The sequence below is a fragment of the Mytilus edulis genome, chromosome 6 (assembly GCF_963676685.1).
Source record: "Mytilus edulis chromosome 6, xbMytEdul2.2, whole genome shotgun sequence".
Taxonomy (NCBI): domain Eukaryota; kingdom Metazoa; phylum Mollusca; class Bivalvia; order Mytilida; family Mytilidae; genus Mytilus; species Mytilus edulis.
The window spans coordinates 63,668,289-63,684,883 of record NC_092349.1 but is presented as its reverse complement, the minus strand read 5'-3'; the positions used below and the strand labels follow the sequence as shown (position 1 = coordinate 63,684,883).

Sequence of the window (16,595 nt, the reverse complement as noted above, 5' to 3'; positions counted from 1 at the left end):
ATTTTATTGACATCTTCGTTAATTTGGTCCCGTCTTGTATACATGTATGCTTGAAACATTTGCTAATGCACGTAAAGCAATTGACAGCCAACAATCATTTGCTAAATCGTAAAATTATATATAAGATCATTTCAACATTATCATTCAAACTTGAAAGACACTCATGTCAATTCATATATTTAAAAAAAATATAAAACATTTTTTGTCAAAGTATTTAAAATTATTGTGCAGATTTTACATTCAAATGTCTTGTATTCGATTGCATGTTTCAATCAGAAACGATACGCCTGCGTAATGGCATCAATATTTTCAAATTGGATATATTCTTCCAGTGGATTCCTCAAATTTTATATAACCTGATTACATGATGATCATCATTCACTACACGCTAATTGTAGTTTTGGCATTCAAGATTTAATGAAAACCATCTGTTTTATGTGCATTTAAAAACGAATCAAGAGTTTAATTATTTTACAATGCTGCTTTTTAACCTTTAACTTTTCATTAATCGTTTGATATTTGATTGATTGAATTTGATTTAATGTGCACTTTTAATCTTCTTTAAGAACACGCATGCCAAAGGACACCATTAGTCTGCTACGTTGTGTACAGGTTTCTTTGATTGTAATTGCTTGTATTGATGTTACGTATATTCCATTCAGGATTCTCATACTCTTTCAACACCATCTGTATGGGTTTTGTTCATTTCCGCATTTTTTATTTTAGGGTCATTATTCTGTTTTCTTTATTTCGTTGCTAATAACTCTCTATTCTTTACATTTAGATTTTATGACCTAACATTAACATCTAGTCTTTATGATCGGCACGATTATTCTCCATGCAGTATTATTTTTGTTTTGAAAAGGGGGGTATTCTGTATTTTTGACCATTATTCCTTACTCTATAAAACGAAACCAGACCCTCTTTCTGGGTTCTGGAATGATATAATGATTCCAGTGAAATTTTGTCTAGGATGCAGACATGTGTGAATCGTCAACATGTTACATAGACGTACACACACATTTATTTAAATATTCAAACATTCGAACGTGTATTTAAGTGAACTTCTTTACCAGCATAGATGTCTACAACATATCTATAAACACACTAAAAAATAAGTTACTTCATTGAAACAAAGTTGGAGTGATATAATTGTGATAGTGTGTAAATGGAAAAGCTTTATAATAACGGTATCAAATTAATGTAATTGTAAAATATAAATGCCTCTTTGAACAGACTGACAATGATATACGCAAAATTATATCACATTTATTTTTGAAAATAATTTGTTTATAGTAATTCTATCGTCCCTTGACAAATCAGGTTGCGTATATATTTTCAATGATGGGGTGAAAATATCAGTTAACAGAATGAGAAAAACAATAGAATAAAACCTTCAACCGACTTCCACGATTCCCATCAGATATTGCTTGTTTTAATTTGCATTCATATAACATCCCCTTCTTTTTTACTTAAAAATATATGTTAAACTTTTCTTCATTGTTTATCTTTCTTAATATGTTAGGTACACACTTGTAGTATCAGCGATACACTAATTTGTTACTTACATAATAATAAAAATTGATATAATAGTCTGACTTATTACAACATCATTTATGTAATTATATTTACATTATGTAACTGCTTATCTAACTAGTTTTATACAGTTATCTACGTAGATGTTATACATGTAATTAGCTCTTACAAAATACAAAGGTAAACTTTTTGTATGAGTATGTGCAATGTGACGTTAGTTTTAATTATGCTGTAAAAAGATGACTGTTTGCAAAAGTTAAATAGTTGACGGATGTTAGTGCAAATTGTTATCTTGGGTTGTATGTCTAATCCAGTTTATGTCTTACTAGTGTTAATTTGTACCGTATAAATTTCCTAGTTATAATTGTAACATTATATGAGTGAGAAAAAAACCAATATATTGAAAAAAAGGGGCGAAAGATACCAGAGGGACAGTCAAACTCATAATTCGAAAATAAACTGAACATGCCAGGCTTAAAAACCAGACATACAGACAAATAATGATACAAAAAACACAACATAGAAAACGGAAGACTAAGCAATACGAACCCCACCAAAAACTGGGGGTGATCTCAGGTGCACCCGTCGTTTTGCTTGTGTAATTACAAACCTGGTAAACAGGACCTCAAACAGTATGCGGTTTTTTTTTTGCAGTTCATTAAACTTGATTAAGAAATATAAAAGCTGCGTTTGATTTAATGAAAATTTAACAATGACTTACAAAACATAGGAAGCAACAGAGATATTCTGATATGTCTGCATGTTGAATTAAAAAAAAACATTGAATTTTGAGTACATTCATTTTGACAATATTGATGTGCTGTTGTCTATTTCTTATCTGTGTCTGTCGTGCAGTAAATTCCTAATTGTTCCTATATCTACTTTAATCTACCTTATTACATATGAAATTGTTCATTTTTCCTATGGAAATGATATAACAGTGTCTAAGCAAAAATATTACGAACCAGAGGTCTGTAATTTTTTTCTAAATAGAAATACACACCTGACGATACCAAAATATTCAGTAATAATTTTACAAATAAAACATGATAATCTTAATAATAATTATTATTATTATGAAATTCTAGGTACTGACATTGTTTATCCTCTTACAATGTATAATATTTTAAAGTGTTTTTTTTTTGTGTTTTTTTTTAAATATTTTTTACTTTGTACATTTGTAACACAACGTATACTAAGGCCTGTTTGTGAGACTGTTGATCTTTAAACACATACATCTGGAACAATATGTTCATCTTAAATATAAAACTTTAACTGTAAGCATACTTTCAAAACAGATAAAAGATTGAGATTAAAAAAAAATCGCTTTAAACATGAAGCTCAATGTTTAAGACCGTACAGGGACTCAATGTCAATTACTTTCACGTCATTTGGACTTTGTCATATTTGTGTCATTGACGATCATACTGAAAATCGATATTTTCGTAAGACATTAATTGACATGCATGTGCGATAATTTATGAGTGTCGATTATTTATTTAGGAAAAATCAATGCATGATATCACCACAGTGTAAATCCGTACAATAAATAAGTCCATCAATGCACGGTTCGGCAGTTGCAGAAATATTAAGACATAGAAGCAATGAATTTGGTAAAGGCCTTTCCGTTTTGAATTTTCTTTGCTATACATGTAGTTGATATATCACTGTTTGACAGTAAATACTGGGATATGTCCGTTAATTTTTTCAATGTTTCAACAACCGTTTGGTTTTTAAATCTAGTAAGATAAGGCAGGTTATATATTACAGATCCTTATAAAAAAACATAGTCTTAACCAGATTTGAAACAAAGTTTTTGATTGTTTGAATATTACTGCTTCAAAAATTCTTAATGTATTAGACTTATCAATTGTTTTAAATTGAGAAACAATAATAAGTCTTATGTTGAAAAAAAACCCCGTATGTTTCACTATATTTGATAACATCTTATATTTTTGAAGAACAACTGTTCGATATATTGTACTATTGGTGGACGTTTTATCTAGATGTTAGAACTTTTGTAACCCCAGTAGTTAACAATCCAATATCACTGAACCTGTCATTTATTTAAGTGATGTCATTCGGAAAACTAGGATCTCTAATTTCAAATCCAAAGTCCTAGACGTAATTAACCGGATCGGCAACAACTTCAACGTTGTAATTGATATGTTTCCTTACTGATTTGATTATGCAACAATTGACGAGCAAATTAAAAAAAAGTCCGTCTAGCGTTCACATAATTTAAAGCCTGGTAACTTAGATGAATTTTGAACTGACGATAGCAAACACCAATATCATTATCATTCAGAATTGTTTTCAAACTCCGGCGATTCATTCTTGTACATATTACATGTGTATCAAGATTTTTATTTTAAAAATAAGTAGATGCGATATGATTGCTCATACAACAACTATCTTCTAAATTGAAATGAGGTGGATGTAAGCAAATATAGCAAAACGAACGACATTCAACAATGTGACAGCCCAATACAGTATAGTCGGATTTAAAAGGCTCCAACATGAAACATTTGAATCAATTCAATATAGAAAACTCATGGCCTGATTTATAAAAAAAACATTCACGAAGACGATATATGAAAGTCATGAACCAAAAACAACCACTGAATTACAGGCTTCTTACATGGAACAGGCATTTCATTGAGATATCATTCCGCAGTCAGCTTATTTCTAAAACTTTATTGATTTTTGGAATATAATGACAATACCCTGTGAAAGAACTCACCATAGGAATAACATCGTTGATTGGACAATTTAGTAAGACAAATGTAAGATATATGTTGCCAAAGTGCAATAAAGCTTAGATGATTTTGATTTAATTTGATAATATAATTTCCCTTAAATTTATTCAAGACTTTTCACGAAACTGCTCTAACATTATACAAACATTATTTGTTTATTGTTCACCATCCTAAATTTGACATTTAGAATTTGATGATAATCAGATGGTTATAGTTGCATACTGACTTTTCTCGTAACAATATTATCGTTACTCGAGGAATTCCCTTTCATAATTGAATCGACAATTACATCCCTTTTCTTCCAAGACAATGTACAGCTTACGTATCATCGCAGGTAGTTGTGTCAGAGTATTGTATTACGTAGTTACAACATCTAATAATAATTGCTGTTTTTTACATGGTTCTATTTTCAATTTGGAGCAAGGATGTTATTTTATATTATAGTGAAATCCAAAATAAGACAATCAAACGCAACCTGTCTTTTCTTAAGATTAGATAAACTAAAAATCTAAATTTCTTTTAAATGACGTCAAATGTTTTTTTTTAAATAGTTGAAGTCCACCATGCGAATTTAGTACCCCCGCCACAGCGGAGTTAAAGTTTATGTTTAGCTTTTGTCTGTCAGGACGTCAATGCGTCTGTACGTTCATGTACGTCTCGAAATACGGTTCTCTAACTGTAGTGTTCCTTGACCAAATGTTATGAATCTTATACACAAAGCTTATTACCATAAAAACCATATCAAGTTAGACTTTGGGAGGTGCCACTCTTACCGTTCATTAGTTGTGCTCCTTTATCATTGAAAAAAAAGCTGAATGATTTTCCTTTCTGTTCTCTAAATTTAGTTTGCCTCAACCATATGGTATCAAACTTATACCCAATGGTTATCTCCACCATTTCTTTGGGTGGCGTAATTATTTGAAGATGATTCTGTATTACGAAACAATGATAAACTGTATTTGACCGTCTTACATAACTTTTCATTGCATTGTACTCTAAAATATTGCCATAGACTTATATGTTTACTCAGCTCTATACCATTACCAATATACTATTAATCAAATAATTCTAACTTGACATTTCGCATTTAGCATCAATGAAAACTGTTTAAATTTCTGCTACACTTTTAGCTTGTTTTTTTTTTTGTATCGATTTGACAAGGTTTTTTTGCTGAGATTTCTAGATTTCTGTATAATATAGATAATTAAATCATAACACATTAAACCATGTTTCGAAAATTGATAAAGGAGATTTATATTCTCTTGTGACCGTTACTGTCTCCTTTGTATTTTTCAGACTTAATAATTTGAAAAAAAAACAAGCGAACTTATCCTTTCGCGTTTTTCAAAAGTGCTTAAATAATTGGTGAAATTAAAAAAAAAATGAAATTTTACTGCATCAGATGCGAATATTGTTATTTAAAGCTCTTTTGTGATCAATTTTACCCACCCAAATATTTGAAAATTTTAAAACGTATTACAAACTTTGAATACCTGTAAATATGACCAAACGTATAGTCAAACCCGTACATTTGATAAGGGCAAAACATGAGCGAGACACATCCCTCGATTAAAAATTCGTGCATTGTTTTTGGTTGCAGACTAAAATATACCTTTTATATACAGAATAAATCAAATCCAAAAGGCGTTTAAACTTAAAATCTTACAGTTTTTAATCATTTATTCTTTATTACATTTGATGTATTATCTTACGTCTGAACAAAAATGAAATGCATATATTTTATACCATATGTAAACTTCGTAAAAATTATATAACCAAAAGAATAGTTTTGTTCTAAAGTTGTTTAATGAAGCAGATGAGATCATTACTTCTTTTACATATTATTTAGTGGTATAAATCAATTAGTTTGATCCAAAGAAAAACATGGTGAAAGAACAGTATATAATTTTACATTGTAATCATTTTTAGTTCGAGCGCGTAAACAAAGATAAAATTAGACCAATGTTTGCATAACATGAATGCATTAAAACTGCATTGGTCTTTATATTAACATCAATACATAAATCAGGAATTCAATGACATATAAAAGTTGATATAAAAAAAATGAAGCTTTACAACCTTATAGCTAAACAGACATTTAATTTCAAAATGCAATTAGGAATATTGTTATAAAAACGTATTCGGTTTTAATATGTCTGTCAACAGTGAACCTGTTTGCAAGCACAAGTATAAGTATTTGTTCCAAGAGATAACAATCTTGATTTTTGAAAAAAAACATTTATGTTCTTGGAAAGAAAGGGATTATTAGACAAATATTTTGATCACTAGATATCGAAAGTCAAAAACTCAATATTATGTCAAATGAAATTTGCTGAAGGCATGAAATATTTTGTTTTTCACAAAAACTGCAAAAGATGTCAGTTGTAGATTGAAGATTTAATTTTATTAAAAAGAAACAAAAGATATAAGGATTTAAAATCATCATAGATATCCGGAATGCAATTTAAAAAAAAAGTATCGCATCTAAAAAATTAAAAAGCCATATAACTACGATGATTTTCAGCTTTACGAATCCAGGATTCCTCAGTCATGCATAGAAACATATTTGTTTTAAGTTGTCTTAATAAAGACGCTGAGGTGAATTAAGAGTATTTAAGGAAAAAGTAAAATCACAAAATTCTGAACTCCGAGGAAAATTCAAAAAGGAAAGTCCCTAATCAAATGGCAAAATCAAAAGCTCAAACACATCAAACGAATGGATAACAAATGTCATAGTCCAGACTTGGTACATGCATTTTCTTATATAGAATTATGCCTTTGCCATGTATGCACAGTGACAAAACTATATAATAGTATTTCTACAATCACTTTATCTTTTTCAATTAAAGGGTCCATAGTTTTGCTTTTAAATGTTTATTGTTTCATTAGCTATACAAAACGTTTGCTTTTGTTAACGTTATCGTTTTCCTATACGATAACTCTTCAGAGTTGACTTATAGTTCAGTTCGCTCAAAATTGTATTCGTAGGCGAGCTCTCACACCCCTCTCACTCTTACTCTCGTTTGCTTTTTTCTTATTTTGGTTTTTTTTTTTGTTTCCCAAAATTAAGAAATATGACATTAAGGTAGATCATAAGTATATACTTTTTGAGACAGAATTTTCATATAATTCGCCTAAAGGAAGATTTTAATAAGTTTTTTTTCAAAAATATAATAAAAAGTATGGGTCCCCATGCTATTTTTCAAGCTATGAGTCGTTGAAAATTGCCTAAATTTGGTTAGATTGTTCATGAAAAAACACATTTGTGTGCATAAAAAAATTCTATTAGATAGAATTTAGAAATAAATTGTGAGTAAACGTTTTTATTGTCGAGCCTGCAACTTTTGTTGCAGAAAGCTCGACATAGGGATAGTGATCCGGCGGCGGCGTTAGCTCACTTCTTAAAAGCTTTATATTTTAGAAGGTGGGAGACCTGGATGCTTCATACTTTGTATATAGATGCTTCATGTTACGAAGTTTCCGTCAGTCACATGTCCAATGTCCTTGACCTCATTTTCATGGTTCATTGACCACTTGAAAAAAAAGTTCAAATTTTTTGTAATGTTGAATACTCTCTTATTATAAGTAATAGGATAACTATATTTGATATGTGCGTACCTTGCAAGGTCCTCGTGTCTGTCAGACAGTTTTCACTTGACCTCGACCTCATTTCATGGATCAGTGAACAAGGTTAAGTTTTGGTGGTCAAGTCCATATCTCAGATACTATAAGCAATTGGGCCAGTATATTCGGTGTATGGAAGGACTGTAAGGTGTACATGTCCAACTGGCAGGTGTCATCTGACCTTGACCTCATTTTCATGGTTCAGTGGTTATAGTTAAATTTTTGTGTTTTGGTCTGTTTTTCTCATACCATATCCAATAGGTCTACTATATTTTTTGTATGGAATGATTGTTAAGTGTACATGTCTAGCGGGCAGATGTCATGTGACCTTGACCTCATTTCATGGTTCAGTGGTCAAAGTTAAGTTTTTGAGTTTTGGTCTTTTTATCTAATGCTATATGCCATAGGTCAACTATATTTGGTGTATGGAAATATTTCATGATCTTTATGTCAGTCGAGCAGGTTTTATTTAACCGTGACCTCATTTTCACGGTTCATTGCACAGTGTTAAGTTTTTGTGTTTTGGTCTCTTTTTCTTAAACTATAAGTAATGTGTCAACTATATGTGTTGTATAGAAGCATTGTTAGCTGTACCTGTCTGCCTGGCATGGTTCATCTGACCTGGACCTCTTTTTCAAGGTTCATTGGTCTTTGTTTAGTTATCTTGGTTAATGTTAAGTTTATGTGACAGTTGTAATAGTATAATATCAACATAATATCAACATAATATCAATGATAGTATAGAAGGCGAGACATTTCAGCGTGTGCACTCTTGTTAAAGAAAACAAAACAAAAAAATTGATGTCACCGAACTTGCTTGCTACAAGTGAAAATAAAAAAAATCTCTATTAGTCCAGTATAAATTTTTACTGAAAGAGTTATCTCTCCTTAAATTGCTCATTTGAAAAAATGATCCTAAACCCCCCCCCCCCCCCCCCCCCCCCCCCCCCCAAATGATATTTGTTTGAATATTTTGAATAATACAATAAATCACCAATTTTCTTAATCAAAATAAACAGTCTTACCATTAAATTGCAAATCTGTCTCCAAATTTGCAGAGTTTGGCAAATAACTAGACCGAATGTGTACTGGGATTGTACAATCCAAGATGGCGGTATACCATGAATCTACTAAATCGCGATGTATAATATATATTTCTTTACAGGTACCTTGCCTGCATGGGCCATTGCAAAGGTCTATTTTAAAGTTAATATTTTGTTTATTATCTTCTGATTCTTAGTCCTATTCAAGTTGTGTTTTTATTTTCAGCCAGCAAGATGTGCATACGGGGTACTTGTGATTGGAACATACTGGGTGTTAGAAGTAATGCCACTGGCTGTTACCTCGTTACTGCCAGTGGTCTTGTTTCCTATGCTTGGAGTTATGCCGGTACAGAAAATTTGTCAAAGCTATTTCAAGGTAAATTTTAAATAGCACAAGATATAGTTTTTATAGCAAGAATGTGTTTTGATTTAAAACATCCATGATTTATTAGGAGATGAAATCTTTTTACTGTTTTTTTGTGTGTGTTTTTTTTTTTTTTTATTTCAAGTAAATACCAAGAAACGAACTATACACATCAATTGATTAATTATAAATTTGAGATAAAACAATTTTTTTAGCAAAACGTATAAAATAACTTCGCTAAAACATTTAACCCTATACAAATACTTCAAAACAATCACTATAGACTAATATGAAAGAGAAATCATATCTGTACAAGGTAAATGGAAATATTTATTGAATATTATGTAAGAACCTTGTAAGAACCGGTTTTTGTTGTTGCTTTAAAGTGAATCTGTGCTTGTTTCAGATGCCTGATCAATCGATACCAGATATCGTTTATCAAAAAAGCAATTAAAACTACAAAACATAATAAATATTTATATAACTGTATGTTATCTGTTTGCAATGTTTAATATTATTAAGACTTTCAGGTTCTTTAATGCATTTATTTTACTATGCAGGATACCTTGATGTTATTTTTGGGGAGTTTAGTGGTCGCTGTGGCTGTAGAGAGATGGGATTTACATCGACGTATAGCACTACGAGCATTAACACTTGTTGGCCCCCAGCCTAGATGGTAGGTACCGATGTTGTATCATATAACATTCCTCAAAACTGGTAATGAAACATATGGCAGTGCTCTAAACTACCTAGTAAAAAGTTTTAAACATTCTAATTTATCAGATTATGTCTAACATGGAACTATTGTTGTTAGAAGACAAACATAATTGTTTTTAAAACCCCAAAAAAAATTAAAACACCAGGAAGTGTACTGATACATGTATGTAAACTTTATTGAATATAAATTAAAAAAAGAAATACATTATGTTATACTTCCTTTTCAAATAACATAAAACAAAATACAAAAGTTGTGTGCAAGGGCAGGTTTCAAAATGTTTTTACATTTAAGCTGTATATATTCAGCGCAATTTATTCTTAGCTTTTTGATAAGCAAGGTGATTAAGTGCATATCCATTACGTCAAATGATATCGAACAATTGTTTAAACTGCTTACGAATATTCAAATATACATTATATACCATATAATTTATTAACGTGATAATACATACAAGCAGATTAATATAACATGCATAATTGGTAGAAAGATGGATTTGGGTATGTGAACAATGGCACTGACAAACCTTCATTAATATTTTTTTGCATTTCATCACCCCAAAAAAGAGCATATGAATTTTTCACAAATTTGTAATGTTGATTACCGAAAAATGAGTTGACAATGAAATCAAATATGAACATTTCACCTGTGAAATGAATTATCTTCTGTAGCTCATCAGGTAGCACATGCTTTATATTAGAAGTCACTTGTTTCTGTCATTCCTGCAACAAATGCTTTTAATCCGGCGGCGAAGTAATGTTATTTAGAACGCTTTATATTGCACAAGCATCATGATACCATCCATTTTATTGTATATGACACGCCTTGGATTTCGGTATTTTTGTTATTTTACTTTTAAGTAAAGAGTTTTGTGTGCATTCCCTTTAGATGGAAATTAAAAACTGAAGATTTACTGTTTTTATATATATCTAATACTGTTTAAACATAGGTTGATGTTGGGAATAATGTTTCCATGCTGGTTTCTATCTATGTGGATGAGTAACACTGCTACAACAGCTATGATGGTGCCAATATTAAATGCGATATTGAAACAGATCAAAGAAGCAAGAGAAATTGGTAATTTGGCTATTGTCACATATTTTAATATTATTTAAATTACATTTAAACAATTGAAAATATTTTACATTAAATCTCAACCAATACATTTGAGATATAGTAAAATATAAATAAGAATATGGAAGAAACACCTGAACTCTTTGTTCCTAAAAAAAAAACCACGCATAATTTATTATTGATCTGATATAATAATGTTGATGCCTCATAAGAGTGTGTGTCCTTCAGGACTGACTGATTGACCAAGCCCAAGATCTTATTTCATAAATTATCCTGATACTCCTAAGCAGGTAGAAGTTAGAAAAGTCTTACAACAAAAATATTAATATCAATAAGTTATATACATAACGTTTAATGCAGAATCATGTTCTGATGAGGCTATCATAGATTACATTAACACTGATTAGCTTAATCATACAAGATTTGCCATCATTGTACATGTCGTAAAACTTTTTCACATATATACCGTTTTTACAGGTTCATTACTCGGTTACTCTACGTTTTTCAAAAGTATAGCGAGATATGTAAAAAGTATATTTTAACACATAAATTGAAAACACACTGTCTCCATTACAAATCAAAAAGACTAAAAAGACCATCAATAGTATACAAAACACAACATAGTAATTCAAAATATAGCAAGAAGAACACCGTTAAAAACGTGCGTAGATTCTAAAAGTGACTTGATATAATATATGTAGTCCAGTAGTTATTGAATTAAACATGTTCATCTATTTTTCGATTAACGAGTATGGTTATCAAATATTCAAAGCTCTCTGAGAGGCCTCAATCTTGTAGTATTTGTATAATGTATTTAGTATCATTTCATACAGGGCCAAATACGAAAAAAAACTCTTTCAGTAAGTCTAGGCAGTTAAATGCATGAACTCTATTTGTATGCAGCGTTTACAAATTGAAAATAGATTGGACAGCTTCTGGTACCAATTTATCATGTGGATTGCCAGAGTACCTTTATATTCTGTATTTTGAGCAGAATGCTTAAACTCGATCAATTTTTATATCACTTTTAGGCACTCAGTTAATGTTTTCTTTTTCATATATTCTAGAATGTGATATGCCAATAGTAGCATGAATGAAACAAAACATATGTTAACATACATATGTGATCGTTTGCTTGCTCTAACTGACTCATTGCACTTACATAATATAATCGGAAAATCAGACAAGCAAGTGTTTTGTAAGTCTGTTACTTACCAATTATTCAGTGTTAACAAGTCATTTAATACAATAATGTACTAGAACACACCCGTGATATCGCAGGTCCGTGATTGAATTCAAGTATATAACTGTGTGTAAGCCTTATTGTAGTATTGGTATTTTATCTGATAAAGTCATGCCGATTATAAAATGAACAGTTTTCTCTGCTTTCAAAATCTTTCTCTTTGAACCCGTCTACCTGGAACTTATCAATTATTGGTAATATTATTTATTTGGGAAATAAAAGGGCCTGGAATGGAGTATGTTTTAATCAAAGCATTGTCCTATATTAGTTATAAATAAAGTTGAATTCTTAGATTCACTGTTATACGTAATGCTGGCTAACAAATTGAAAACTGTACCTATATGCCTTTTTTTTAAGTCGAGATTTTTAGTATTCATATTGTCATCTTTTAAAGTCATACTGATTAAAATACTACGATAGGGAATAATGTGACAATGATTGAATTAAGTAGTGTCAACCCTGTGATTATGACCCGTGTGTATAGCAAAATCCTAAATACACAATTCAGTGGTGCGCCGGTCAGATGCGGAATGTACAGATAAGGCAATAGGTAACAGGTAAATATACTATTGGTATCGGTATCGGATTCGACTCTGAACTTGTTAATTAATGGCAAAATTAATTATGTGGAAAACAAAAGGGCCTGGAGTGGTTTTTTTTTTTAATCAACACCATTGTCCAATATAAGCTATATATAAAGGTAATTTCTTTGATTTTTCGTTTTTACCCCCATGACGGCTGACAAATTGGACCTCGTTATTTTAGTATTATAGATGTAATTATACAAGTATACTATCTGTAGAAGAGTAAGCATGGTCATAGTGTGGTTGTGTATTCAATATTGTATTACGTATTGTAAACGTGAATGTTTTCGTGGATTATAATGTTCATAATTTCAAAATCTTTCGCGCATTGGAAGGTAAGTTAGCAATCACACAAATATGGTGTTGCTATCTAAAACTGTTCGCGCGGATGATACTGACTGTATTTGGATAAGCAATATAATTTCCATCAAAATGCATTTGCCTTCTACACCATACTTGTACAGGACATAAAATACTAAAATTCATCTCCAATTATCTTCAAAGTCACACTGTTTATATATTCGTCTAGCTCTGTCTCTCTGAATTTTTGGACATCTACAACTTTCTACTGTAAATTTCTAATTTAATTTGTCTTAATTAATAGAGCTAATACTAGTACATACATGTAGCATGACTTTCCAAAATCATATGAAAAACGTCTGTAAGCAAAACATGTCTTTAAAAAGCGTACTCCTATGTGTTCGAATTCGTTTGGTTCGTTTGAACTGATCTTGGAAAGAGATTCTGAAGATATTCAATAACTAAATTGCTTGTGTATGAGTTATTAAAATGCATGACATTATTATGTTACTATAAGACTTGGTTCTACAACAAAAAACAATGAATGTTCACATTAGTCCCATCAGGTATACATGTATACTGAACATTAATGTGTCTATTATTTATTATCAGTAAAACATTTATAATCCACTAGCACCATCTTTTTTGGTTAATTATAATTATCATTTTGCTAGATGTTAGTATATGTTTCCATGAAGTACGTTATTAGTTCACCTGGCCCGAAGGGCCAAGTGAGCTTTTCTCAACACTTTGCATCCGTTGTCCGTCGTCGTCGTCGTCCGTCGTCCTCGTCGTCCGTCGTTAGCTTTTACAAAAATCTTCTCCTCTGAAACTACTAAGCCAAATTAAACCAAACTTGGCCACAATCCTCATTGGGGTATCTAGTTTAAAAAATGTGTGGCGTGACCTGGCCAACCAACCTAGATGGCCACAATGGCTGAAAATAGAACATAGTGGTAAAATGTAGATTTTGGCTTATAACTTTGAAACCAAATCATTTAGAGCAAATCTGACTGGAGTAAAATTGCTTATTAGGTAAAGATCTATCTGCCCTGAAATTTTCAGATGAATCGGACATCCGGTTGTTGGGTTGTTGCCCCTGAATTGGCAATTTTTAGGAAATTATACTGTTTTTTGGCTATTATCTTGAATATTATTATAGTTAGAGATAAACTGTAAACAGCAATAATTTTCAGCAAAGTAAGATCTACAAATAAGTTTTTATTTGGCTAAAATGGTCAGTTGACCCCATAAGGAGTTATTGCCCTTTATAATCATATTTAACCAATTTTTCGCAATTTTTTCTTATCTTTTACAAAAATCTTCTCCTCGCAACTTACTGGTCCAAATTTAACCATACTTAGCCATAATCATTATTGAGGTATTTAGTTTTAAAAATGTGTTCAGTGACCTTGCCAACAAACCACGATGACTGCCATGGCTAAAAATAGAACATAGGGGTAAAATGTAGATTTTGGCTTATAACCTTGAAACCAAAGCATTAAGAGCAATTCAGACACGGGGTTGTTTTGCAAGTCAAGATATATCTGCCCTGAAATTGTCAGATGAACCGACATCTGGTTGTTGGGTTGCTGCCCCTGAATTGGAAATTTGTAAGGAAATTTTGCTGTTTTGGGGTATTATCTTGAATATTATTATAGATAGAGATAAACTGTAAACAGCAATAATGTTCAGCAAAGTAAGATCCACAAATAAGTCAACATGATCGAAAAAGGTCAGTTGACCCCTTAAGGAGTAATTGTCCTATATAGTCAATTTTTAATAATTTTGTAAATTTTGTAAATTTTTGTAAATTTTAACAAAATATTTTCCTCTTTAACTAATTGGACAAGTTCATTATAAATTGAGATAATGAGATAATTGTAAGAAGCAAGAATGTTCAGTAAAGTAAGATCTACAAACACATCACCATCACCAAAACACAATTTTGTCATGAATCCATCTGTGTCCTTTGTTTAAAATGCACATAGACCAAGGTCAGCGACACAGGCTCTTAAGAGCCTCTAGTTATCAATTGTCTTTATAAGGATACAATTCTGTTAATACAGACAATACTTTTTTCCCTTTTGGGCTTAATCTGTGCCACTCTTACTGTGAAGTGTCGTAAAAAGTTATATTTTTTTATGTAAATTTGATATATTCCCCAGTTATAAGATGAACCATGATGATCATACATGGAACCATAAAGTAAACAAAACAACATGTGTATGAATATTAGATATTTAAAAAGTACAATAAATAAATCAAATGCTATAAATACTATTCTAATTGTTTCGCTTTTGTTTTAAAAGGATTGAGTGCTGAAAAAAATATGGTAGAAACATCTTTTACTAATGGGAAAAATGAAGATGATGCCATTCAGGATAAAGGTGCAAATGGTGATACAAATACGATGGAAATGCAAAAACTAATGAAGAAGGAACCAATAGAAATAGAGGAGTATGTTGACATATCTATACATGTTTCAATTGAAACTCAGGTCAAGATAAAGAATAGGGATGGAAAAATCTTAGTTTACAAAAAGACCGAGGATGATAATCTCAAAATTTTAGATGTATAAGGTTTATATTAATTAGTGGATATATATTTGAACAGGCAGTCGGTAATCACATTGGTTTTAATCATGCATCCCTAATGGACGACTTATGTTTGTACTCATATTAGGTTTAAGCAGAATTCAAACAAAACTTTCTTAAAGACAAATAGAAAGAAAAAAAACATCATGCAAAGTTCTGTAATTTCACTCTTAGATATATTGATGACGAACCATTACTCAATTATCTCCAGTAAGTTTTTGTGTCTTATGTATACCCCAGTGAGATTAAAGATACCCCCAACACTGGAAGGCCTGTTTCATATCTAGATCGTTTCCTATTTACTGACACAGATGGAGGACTTCAAACTAGAATCGGTTCACTAAAATATAAATGTCAGTAAAAAAACCTTTCAATTACATATATAGATATAGATACAAATAAAAATTTCACATTGGCCGTGAGAACGCAGCCCAAGTTGATAATGAACGTTAGATTGTGATATTAAGTTGTGATTAATTATATTTTTTATTTAACTTTTAGAGAAAATGGACCAATCAGGTCCGAAGACAAAGAGTTTATTCAATTAGCTAAAACATTTTCCCTGTGTGTTGCATTTTCTGCTAATATTGGTGGTGTGGCAACGTTAACAGGGACTCCACCAAATATTGTATTTAAAGGAATAGCTGAAGAGTAAGTAACTGTGTACTTTGAACTTACAAATGTCGCAATATAAGGGGATAGGGAAAAGGCGATGGAAAATTATTTCTACTAAAATAAACAACACAATGAGTACAA

At 31.0% G+C, this 16,595-nt stretch overlaps 1 protein-coding gene across 4 annotated transcripts in view; it reads left to right on the top strand.

The window, feature by feature from the left end:
* Nucleotides 1–16,595, top strand: part of LOC139528098 (Na(+)/citrate cotransporter-like) — a 78,890-nt gene that overhangs the window by 49,344 nt on the left and 12,951 nt on the right. For 2 of the 4 annotated variants that reach the window (XM_071323926.1, XM_071323925.1), the window contains exons 2-7: nt 9,189–9,338; nt 9,887–10,002; nt 10,991–11,118; nt 11,949–11,975; nt 15,555–15,702; nt 16,341–16,490. In XM_071323926.1, the coding sequence (XP_071180027.1) occupies nt 9,189–9,338; nt 9,887–10,002; nt 10,991–11,118; nt 11,949–11,975; nt 15,555–15,702; nt 16,341–16,490 (719 nt within the window). The remainder of the gene's footprint in view (nt 1–9,188; nt 9,339–9,886; nt 10,003–10,990; nt 11,119–11,948; nt 11,976–15,554; nt 15,703–16,340; nt 16,491–16,595) is intronic. The other 2 variants (XM_071323928.1, XM_071323927.1) reach the window with 1 other exon arrangement.